General features: G+C 45.7%; 1 protein-coding gene across 3 annotated transcripts; it reads right to left on the reverse strand.

Annotated features, from left to right (window-relative positions):
- Positions 1-797: 797 nt before the first annotated feature.
- Positions 798-7,879, reverse strand: LOC141476579 (uncharacterized). Of its 3 annotated transcripts, none has more exons than XM_074165340.1 (3): positions 7,630-7,879; positions 3,135-4,621; positions 798-2,133 (listed from the first exon to the last, which is right to left on the reverse strand). In XM_074165340.1, exons 2-3 carry the CDS (start codon positions 4,210-4,212, stop codon positions 2,051-2,053), a joined length of 1,161 nt encoding a protein of 386 aa, XP_074021441.1. In that variant the 5' UTR covers positions 4,213-4,621; positions 7,630-7,879; the 3' UTR covers positions 798-2,050. The 3 variants fall into 3 exon arrangements, with proteins under 3 accessions (XP_074021441.1, XP_074021440.1, XP_074021439.1); XM_074165339.1 differs by having other exon boundaries at positions 3,124-4,621; XM_074165338.1 differs by having other exon boundaries at positions 3,102-4,621.
- Positions 7,880-10,746: the final 2,867 nt, after the last annotated feature.

Below are 10,746 nucleotides of genomic sequence, written 5' to 3' on the forward strand. Positions count from 1 at the left end.
CTCGTCGGCCTTTTTTGCTGCAGATCCCTTCCCCAGCGCAGCATTACCTGCCCTGAAGCTGGTCTCCGTGGCAATGATATTTTGGGACGTTAATGGGTCGTTTAAAATTACAGGGGGGTAGGGGGTGGTGGCTCCGCCCAGGCTCCCTCAGCTGCACCTATCACCAGCTGTCAGCCCCAGTACAAGCAGAGGGCTTGTCCCGGATTCAAAAAGCCCCAGAAAGAGCTTCTCGTCGGCCTTTTTTGCTGCAGATCCCTTCCCCAGCGCAGCATTACCTGCCCTGAAGCTGGTCTCCGTGGCAACGAACGTTTGCAACGTTAATGGGTCGTTTAAAATTACAGGGGGGTAGGGGGTGGTGGCTCCGACAACGCTCCGTCAGCAGCACCTCCCACCAGCTGTCAGCCCCAGTACAAGCAGAGGGCTTGTCCCGGCTTCAAAAAGACCCAGAAAGAGCTTCTCGTCGGCCTTTTTTGCTGCAGATCCCTTCCCCAGCGCAGTCTTACCTGCCCTGAAGCTGGTCTCCGTGGCAATGACCCTTTGGCACATTAATGGATCGTTTAAAATTACCGGGGTGGGGGTGTTTGTTGCGGCCAGGCTCCCTCAGCAGCACCTCCCACCATCTGTCAGCCCCAGTACAAGCAGAGGGCTTGTCCCGGCTTCAAAAACCCCCAGAAAGAGCTTCTCGTCGGCCTTTTTTGCTCCAGATCTCTTCCCCAGCGCAGTCTTACCTGCCCTGAAGCTGGTCTCTATGGCAATGACTGACGCGCGGAAACAAACCTTAGAACTCGCAGAGAGTTATAAAGCAGGTATGTTTATTGCGGCGCCGGGTGCAAGGGGGATTGCTCCTCCAAACTTGCACACTGGTTTGTAAAACAAGCGTCTATTTATGATGAAAAGCATACATATTCATTAATGTGGGCTGGGTTATTATAATTGATTCTAAGAAAAGGCGTTACTATTCTAATTATTTCTAGGAACTCATTATCATAAGTCTCCTCCCCTTGCCGCATGCGTACTGTCGCCTGGTGGTCATGGGCCGGGGTCTTCTGGAGGAAGGCTCGCAGTCTTCTTCACCGCGTACTTTTACCTTTGGCTTAGAATGCTGGGCTGGCTGGACCCCAAACCGCAAAACTGGTCCCGACCAGATGGACACTTTACCCAGACAATTGGGTTCCTCCTTAGCATGCAGGCTGTTCCTGCTATCTTATACACAAGGCCATTTCTTTATCTTGGAATGCTGGGCTCCTGGGCTCCGAGCTCTGTTCTTTGCCAGGCTGTACTAAATCCACACTAACAACCTTTAACCATTCATTCTCTGAATCAAGTCCCCCCTTTTCTTTCACCTTTGTAAATTCTTTTACAATTGCCTATAACACACTTTCCTTCTTCATCTGATTTCTAAAATACTTCCCTGACTCCACTCGTTCACGGAGCTGATGCTTCTTCCATTGAATGTATTAGTCTTTGGCCCCCCTGGTACAACACATAAGACATCTAGTTAATGCACATACTAAAATTCCTAACACAAGTATTGCTACTAGAAAGATAAACAGTTGTTTAAGCCAAGCCAAGTTAGGTAACCACGAGGTTCCCAGGTACAATTGTTACTGCTAATTAACACAACAAGCTCTTCTTTCAACACTTGTAAATCAAATCTGGGTCCTAAGGGGTAGATATTATCATCGTACTCACAATACCCGTTCAACTCATTTCCCCCTCTTGCCCAAAATTTGGGCCAGGTCCCGTTGGCACTGTTCCAATCGCTTCCTGCCACCCCACATAGAGGCAATTTCATTTCTCCTTTGGGTAGGGTAGTACATACCCAACAATCTGACAGATTAGTAGCCCTTACCAATGTTTCCAGATTTCATGAATATGTATTCATATCCCATGTCCCTCCCCCTGAAACACAAAGTCCTGGCATGTTGATGACTATTAATGTCCATCTTTTTGTTGGAGACGAAGTTTCAGGGGTCCGGCCTACGTTGATGTCCATTGGGGTTCTGGAGCTCTCTTGACGTGAGTCCAATGGATCCAAGCGGCTTGTTCCTTAATCTTTATGGCTGTGTGAGTGGTCAGCAGTACCTGGAAGGGACCTTCCCACTTTGGCTTCAGTGGTGAATCTGTAAAAGACTTGACATACACATAATCCCCAGGTTCGATCTTGTGTACTGGTCCATCCAGCCCATGAGCTCTTGTTCCCAGAACCAGTTTTTCTACCCCTCGGAGCTGTTTTTGTAAATTTATCATGTAATCTGTCAATATTTCATTCCCCAACTCTGTGGATGTCCCGTCTTGTATGCTATATGGTCTCCCATATAGTATTTCAAAGGGGCTCAAACCTTCTTTGGTTCTGGGTTTTGTTCTTATCCTGAGAAGGGCTAATGGTAGTGATTGAGGCCAGGCCAAGTTAGCTTCCTGGCCTAGCTTCACAATCTGCATTTTGATTAAGTGATTCATCTTTTCTACCTGACCACTCGATCGTGGGTTGTATGGGGTGTGGAGTTGCCAATCTATACCCAATAATCTGCTTACTTTTGAAACAACCTTTGCAGTGAAATGAGATCCTCGGTGCGAGGAAATCACTGCAGGAACCCCAAATCTTGGTATAATTTCTTGCAACAATGCTTTAACCACTTCTCTTGTTTTATAGGTTCGGCAGGGAAATGCCTCTGGCCATCCGGAAAAGGTATCAGTTAATACCAATAGGTATCGAAACCCCCCTTTTCTTGGAAGTTCTGAGAAATCAATTTGCCATTGTTGTCCCGGATAGTTTCCCTTTCCTATTTGGCCGAACTGGACTCTGGGACCTGTCCTAGGGTTGTTCTGTAAACATACCTCACACTGCTGAGTGACTTGTTTGACAGTGGCATATAGATTCCGAGCACATATTAGCCTACTCAGGTATCTGTAAAGTGCCTCTGTTCCCCAATGGGATTTCTTATGTTCTGCCATGACTACAGCCCATAGTAACGAGAAAGGCACTATTATTTTTCCCTGTGGGGTTCTGGCCCATTTCCCTTCAATTTTCCCATTTAAGTCTTTGATCAATTTGTGATCATCCCTAGAATATCTAGGTTCGTTGTCAATTTGTATCTTACCATCTGGGACCAAGGATTGTACCTCTGCATTACCCATCTCTGCTGCTCTTTTGGCTTCTCGGTCCGCCAGTGCATTGCCCAATTCCATAGCGGTGTTCCCTTTTTGGTGGGCTTTGCAGTGCATGATAGCCACTTTGGTAGGCAGTAATACTGCATCTAAGAGCTTGAGAATTTCTTCAGCATGTTTGATGTGTTTCCCTTGTGTAGATAAGAGTCCTCTTTCTCTCCAGACCGCCCCGTGAGCATGCACCACCCCAAAAGCATATTTAGAGTCTGTCCAGATATTTATTCGTTTTCCTTTGGCTAGTTTCAGCGCTCGGGTTAGTGCTATTATCTCAGCCTTTTGGGCTGATGTATTTGGGGCCAGGGCTTTGGACTCTATTACCTTCTCTGTGGTGGTTACCGCATAGCCAGCTTTGCGTATCCCCTGTTGAATGAAACTGCTCCCGTCGGTGAACCAGGAATCCTCTGCATCTTCCAATGGTTCTTCTTTCAGGTCTGGTCGACTGGAGTACACAGCCTCGATTGTTTCCAAGCAGTCATGGGTCACTGATTCTCCTGCAGTTCCGCTGGGGAAAGAGGCTGGATTGACAATATTAGTTACTGTTATTTCTACATCATCTTGCTCTATCAGGATAGCCTGGTACTTAAGAAACCTCTGAGGCGAAAGCCAATGCCCCCCTTTTACTTCTAGTACTGCTGAGACGGTATGTGATACCATAACTGTGATTTTCTGGCCTAGGGTGAACTTACGGGCCTCTTGGATGTTTATTACCACTGCTGCCACTGCTCGGAGACAGCTAGGCCACCCTTTACTTACTCCGTCGAGCTGTTTAGAGAAGTATGCCACCGCCCTTCGATAGGGTCCCAGATTCTGAGCTAGGACTCCTAAGGCCATTCCTTGTTTTTCATAGGAAAACAACCAGAAAGGTTTAGTAGTATCGGGTAATCCCAGAGCAGGTGCTTCCATTAACCTCTTTTTTAACTGATGGAAGGCTCTGTCTGCTTCCTTATTCCACACAATGTTCTTTGAGTTAGATTTTAATAACTCATATAGCGGCTTTACCAAGAGTCCGTAGTTATATATCCAGAGACGACACCATCCTGTCATTCCTTAGACGTCTGTGGTCGAGGTGTCTGGCAGATGGCTTCTTTCCTCTCCTTCCCTAGTGTCCGTTGGCCTGCGGTTATTTCATATCCCAGATAGGTCACTTGCTGCTGGGCTATCTGTGCCTTCTGTGGAGAAACTTTATAGCCATTAAGTCCAAGAAAATTTAGCAGGCTCACAGTTCATTCTAGGCATGTTTCTCTGGTGTCAGTGGCAAGTAACATATCGTCCACATACTGCAATACTAGTCCTGTCCCAGGCGGGCGTTTCCACTGTTCTAAATCTTTGGCTAGCTGATTTCCATAAAGTGTTGGACTATTTTTAAAGCCCTGTGGTAGCACAGTCCATGTAAGCTGTGTTTTCCTTCCAGATTCTGGGTTTTCCCATTCGAATGCAAATAAAAGTTGGCTCTCTGGGCTCGGAGGCAAGCAGAAAAAGGCATCCTTTAGGTCCAAGACGGTAAACCATGCCAATTCAGGTACCAGTTTAGTTAGGAGAGTGTATGGATTTGCTACTACCGGATGTAAATCCTCAACCATTTTGTTGATAGCCCTGAGATCCTGCACTATGCGATAGCTACCATCCGGCTTTTTTGACAGGTAATATTGGAGTGTTATACTCTGATTCACATTCTTTCAGCAGCCCATACTTGATAAACTGTTCTATAGTTTGTCGGATCCCCTTCCTATCCTCTATCCTGAGGGGATACTGTTTGACTCTCACTGGTCGTGCTCCTTGTTGAGGTTTTATCACTATTGGGGAAGCACTTTTTGCTCTCCCCGGCACTCCCGAGGCCCATACCCCCGGATAAATTTGGTCTCTAATCTCCTCAGGCACTCCTGGAGTAATGGGAGTTCCTATCAGGGCCAAACTTAGTACTTCAATTAGTTGATCTTCTCTTATCCGAAGTTCAATTTTCCCTTTTTTGAATTTAATTTCTGCTCCCAATTGTTCTAATAAATCTCGCCCTTGCAGGGGTTTCAGGGAGCTTGGCATATATAAGAATTTGTGTATCCCCAATTGTTTTCCCAATTTGAACCTAAGAGGTTTGAGAAAATATGCCTTTTCACTCTGGCCAGTGGCTCCCTTTACTGTCACAAAATCAGTATCAATAGGGGTCAGGGCTTGATTCAAGACCGAGAACGTTGCTCCTGTATCTACCAAAAATTCTATTTCCTTTTGCTTTTTCCCTAGCCTTAGAGTAACCAGTGGATCCACTAGGGTAGATTCCCCAGGTCCCCGTCAATCTCTTTTAAAATGGGCCTGAATTTTTTCTTTTCGTTTCTTTGGACACTCATTCTTCCAGTGTCCTTTCTGCTTACACCATGCGCATTGATCTCTTTCTAATGGTTTCCTAAAGTTCCCATTTCTTATTCCCCCCCCATCTTGTAGTGCTGCTACCAGTGCCCGTTTGTCCTTTCTCCTATCCTCTTCTTCTCGGTTGCTAAATACTCTCCATGCCTCATCTAACAGAGTTTCTAGATTTCTACTTTCAGTTGTTCTTAGTTTTTGCAGCTTCCTCCGGATATCACTAGCGGACTGCCCTATAAAGAGGGATACTAACTGCTGGTTTCCTATCTCTGATCCAGGGTCCAAGGGGGTGTAGCATCTCATTGCATCTCGTAATTTATCCAAGAACTCCGAGGGACTCTCCTTCGGCCCTTGTCTTACAGCATTTAGCACTGACCAGTTAATGGCTTTCGGGATAGCTCTCTCCATCCCCCTTATAACCCAGTCTCTATAACTGTGTAATGCTTCCAAGTGAATGTTCCTATTTGGGTCCCAATGAGGGTCCTGCAAGGGGAAATATTCTTTAATGTCTCTTCCTGAATCTCTCAGGTGGTCCGGGGCTATATCTTGAGCAGCTTTCAAAACCAGTTGTTTCTCAGTTTCTGTCAGGTGATCTAATAATAACTGGATATCACTCCAGTCAGGATTGTGCTGCTTTACCAGAAACTGAAAATGTTTAGTGACCCCTACGGGATCATTCCGATAATTCTTCGCCACGTTTTTCCAGGTTTCTAAATCAAATGAGGAAAAAGGGACTTTTATCAATATAGGTCCTTCCGGACCCATGGCTTCCCTTAAGGGTGCCTGAATCAATGCTCGCCCTGTTCCCTTTCGGGTACGGGACGATACCGGGCTATCAGGTGGGATTCCGGAATCAGTTTCTCTATCTCCTTGGGAAACATTTTCATCTCCCATTACCTTAACCGGCGGTAAGTAAGTTTCAAGTAAATCCTCTTCTTTAAAACCCCGAATCTTTCCAGGCTTTGTGCATCTCTGCCCTATGCTACAGGCCGAACAACATCTTTTTATATTTGCCTTCATTTCTTTTCTTTCTCTAAGGCTAATACCATCGGGTCTTGTGGAGGTAATAGCCCGCAGTCCTGTTGGTACTCCGTGTGCTCCCGAAGGGTGAAAAACATGTCTGCATATGTGACTTCATCCCACTTTCCTTCCCTTCTAAGGAATAGCATTAATTGTAATATAGTATTGTAATTAAGGGTCCCGTTAAAGGGCCATTTCTCCTGATCATCTAACTTGTAAAGGGGCCACCATTGATTACAATATTTAATTAAGGTTTTCTTGTCCACGTTGCCACCTGGTGAGCCTCCAATCTCCTTCCAGTGTGCTAAAATACACCCTAGGGGACTCTTTTTCAGTATCTCGCCTCCTTGATTATTGCCCATTTTATGTCCTCCTTACCCCCTTGGTTAAGAGGTGACCCTGATCTCCGTGTGTCACCTGGGTGTTATTCCTGTTTCCCTCCCGCGAAATGGCACAGCTATATCCCTGTCGCTACCTTTATTTCCAGGGGTAGGCTATGTCTCCACAGATTACTTGTTTCAACTCTCCCGCCCGCTTGATTTTTCCACTCAGTCCAGCTACCACACTGTGGACACCAAAAATCATCTTCCTGATCTACCCAAACCTCCGTATTACAAGCAAAGCACTTTAAGATAAAAATAGGATCACAAACGTTATCCGAATGTCCAAGACACTGCCACTTAACATTCTCAATATTAGGTTCACACAATGTTTCTTTACAGTCTGTCATATGCTTCGTTCGTCTCCGGCCGCTCTCCTCGCGGAGAACACGGAACCGCGGATCGGAACTCCGCACTCGCTCCGCAGCAGTGCCGCGTCTCAATCACTCAGTTCACTCATACAATAATTTCCACCTTATATTAGACAATAACACAGTAGTGGTACCTTATGACAAATACAACAAACAACCAACAGTATTACAATTCCACACACTGACACAAAACCCAAAACCGAGGGATCCCACACAAGCATAACCCAACCATTAGCCCAAGCTTGAGCATACCCCGGGGCGAGTACGCCGACTCTTTACCACACGTAGGACGTCTCCTTACGACTTACAGGTCCCCCCTAAGAAAACTCTAAACATACCTGGTCCGCAGTGGATGGTCCTTGTCTGTCCCCGCAGTGATCTGGATGAGTGGGAGAGTCCTCCCGAGAAATCTCGGGGGTACCCAGAGGAGTCCCATCCTCAGCAGGTCCCGCAGCCAGACAGAGAGGGTCCCATCTGGGGTGCCAAATTGACGCGCAGAAACAAACCTTACAACTCGCAGAGAGTTATAAAGCAGGTATGTTTATTGCGGCGCTGGGTGCAAGGGGGATCGCTCCTCCAAACTTGCACACCCTTATGCTGAACCCGTAGTTATTTATAAGGTAAATCATACATATGCAAACTATGGGATGGACTAATACAATTAGTTCTAAGAATAGGTGTGACTATGTTAATTATTTCCGGGGCCTCATTATAATAAGTCTCCTCCTCCAAGCATGTGCGTATCTTCTCCTGATGTTTTTCTTTGGGAGGGCGTTTCAGGGAGTAAGTTCCACAGTCACTGAGCCGGTTCCCATCGATTGTTTTGCTGATAGAGGCCGTAAAGCCTCTTGCTATCTTCCTGTAATCGATCAGGATGTTCCCGTTTGTCTTCTGAGTGGTCTGACAGGGGTCGTAAAGCTTCTTGTTATCTTTCCTGTTACCGGTCGGGATGTTCCCGTTTGCCTGCGAAGTGTTCTTTCAAGGCTGAGGCCCACGTCTGCTAATTGGGCAATTTTTTCTTTTCTTTCCTCCCCTCCAAGGTTGAGATATACGTCCCTGTCATGGTTAATCCTTCTATTTTCTGTTTCAGGGGCATTTAAAATTACCGGGGTGGGGGTGGTGGCTTTGCACAGGCTCCCTCAGCAGCACCTCCCACCAGCTGTCAGCCCCAGTACAAGCAGAGGGCTTGTCCCGGCTTCAAAAAGCCCCAGAGCTTGTTGTCGGCCTTTTTTGCTGCAGATCCCTTCCCCAGCGCAGTCTTACCTGCCCTGAAGCTGGTCTCCGTGGCAATGATCCTTTGGCACGTTAATGGAACGTTTAAAATTACCAGGGTGGGGGTGGTGGCTCTGCACAGGCTCCCTCAGCAGCACGTCCCACCAGCTGTCAGCCCCAGTAAAAGCAGAGGGATTTTCCTGGCTTCAAAAAGCCCCAGAAAGAGCTTCTCGTCGGCCTTTTTTGCTGCAGATCCCTTCCCCAGCGCAGTCTTACCTGCCCTGAAGCTGGTCTCCGTGGCAACGACCCTTTGACACGTTAATGGGTCATTTGAAATTTCAGCGGGGGGGGGTGAAGGTGTGTGGATTCAGTTAAAGTTCGCTCACACAGCTAAGATTTACGTGCATCTGGAGCAACAGTATGTGCCAGTAGCGACCTTGAGAGCAGGGGAGGATGAGAAACATAAGTTACACATCCTGAAGCTCATCCTTACAAAAACAGAACACAGTCTGGGAACCGAAACTTGTCCTGGTAGCAGAGTACCTGTTATTGTGATAAGCTCAGTAGAAGGTAGAAAATATTTTCTAAGTCCATGATTGGGCATTACGAGGGGAGTGGGTTTGTGTCTTAGCATATATAAGTTTCTCGGTGTAGCAATAAAGGAGGTCGGATTTGGATTCGCTTACTGCATGACCTACGAGTCTGTGATTTCTTCATACGCCACAGAAAAGGAGTCATAAGTTCTACTCTAGGGAAGCTTCTTGTGTTTTATGGACATTTCTGAAAATTATATAACAACTAAAGAGGGGGTTAGTGGATCTTCGGAGAAAGAAAACATAGCAAATTTCTTCTCAGTTTTCTTAAGAATATCTTACAATGTGGAAAAGGCTAAGATTTCTCTTTCGCTGTGGCTTTCAAATTTTAAAAGCACTCCTTCAATTGGCTTTGCATGCAGAGGAAGCCTAATGCCTCCATGTTACCTTTAAGTCTTTTCCGTCTCTGTTTATTTTGGTGCAAGACATCAACTGCAAAGAGCAGTATCTGGAGTCTTCTGCAGCTTGCTTTTCCCTTGTTAAGGAGGAAGAAAGTGCTGCTTGCATTTGCAGTGGCTTTTCTGAATGCCCTCTCTGGTGTTTAATTTAGAGTTCCAAGTTAACCCTAGCATGCATCCCAAGCCCTCGACAAGACTCTCACAGTCCGGTGTTCAAATTGCATGGGTTGAGCACCTTTAAGCATGGCAGGAAAGGTTTTTAATGGGAAGGCAAATCTGTGCATAGTTCTTTGCCTCAATGTAGATGTAGAGGAGCCTTTTACACAGGTCTCAAAGTGCTTTGAGTATGTTAATGTTCTTGAAGAACTAAAGGTTTTGTGATTATTTCCCTGAGCTACTGGACTAATTGGGATGTTTACCTATGTATAGGAGTCTCAACCTCTGTGATAAGTCACGGTGTTGAGGTATTTTTTCCTATATATTTACATCAATAAGATGTTTTCTTGTATGAGTAATTTCATGAGAAATCAAAAGAGACTTTGTTTTATGTATCAGCCGTGTCACTTCTGTCAGTTTCTGTGAAAAGTACTGTTTTAGTTTTGAACGAAACTGAAACCAGTGGTCATAAGAACCACTCTTTGGAGAAGTGGAAAAAAAGTAAGAAAAACAATAACATCCCTTTTATGGAGTCAGAAATTCAAAACGATAGCAGCATCCATTCTGGTCACAGGCATTTATTACTGCACAAAAGTAAAACGCACGTGGGGGTAGGATTCCTCGGACATTTATTCTAGTACAGTGGTGTAGGTGTGAGAGGAGCAGTGCACTGGTGTAAGCCAAATGTCAGCATCAGAGCCTGGAGAAGCCCTGTGAGCACGGCTCATAGACTGCAGTTCCAAGTTTAGCTCCCTGTTACTGTCTCCCACTGCTGCCCTCTTGTATTTATTAGTGTGTTTGTGCAAATGCACAATGAAGAGATTTGGAAACTGATTGCACAGAGAATTAAACCAGTCACAGAAGGCGATTTGTCCATTTTTTTTTATCTTTTATTTTTTTTCTCCATGTGATTTACTTCTCTGATGTTGTTCCCTGAGGAATTGTGTGAATGTTGCACAAGCCTAGTACATGAGCTATAGGCATGAATATGCTAGTGCTATTTCCTAACAATTGTGGACCTACCTGGGGGAAAGGATGGGAGCAGGGAGGTGTGTGGGTTTTTTTTGTTTTTAATCCAGGTGGTAACTGCAGAAGC

The sequence above is a fragment of the Numenius arquata genome, chromosome W, assembly GCF_964106895.1.
Source record: "Numenius arquata chromosome W, bNumArq3.hap1.1, whole genome shotgun sequence".
In the NCBI taxonomy this organism is placed as follows: Eukaryota; Metazoa; Chordata; class Aves; order Charadriiformes; family Scolopacidae; genus Numenius; species Numenius arquata.

Bases quoted from the DNA above. Each gene is read 5' to 3' on its own strand.
- LOC141476579 (XM_074165339.1), bottom strand. From the start codon at position 4,212: ATGACAGGATGGTGTCGTCTCTGGATATATAACTACGGACTCTTGGTA. The intron at 2,134-3,123 runs GTACAATCCTTG...GTGTATGTCAAG, and splicing joins CAGAGATGGGTAATGCAGAG to TCTTTTACAGATTCACCACT.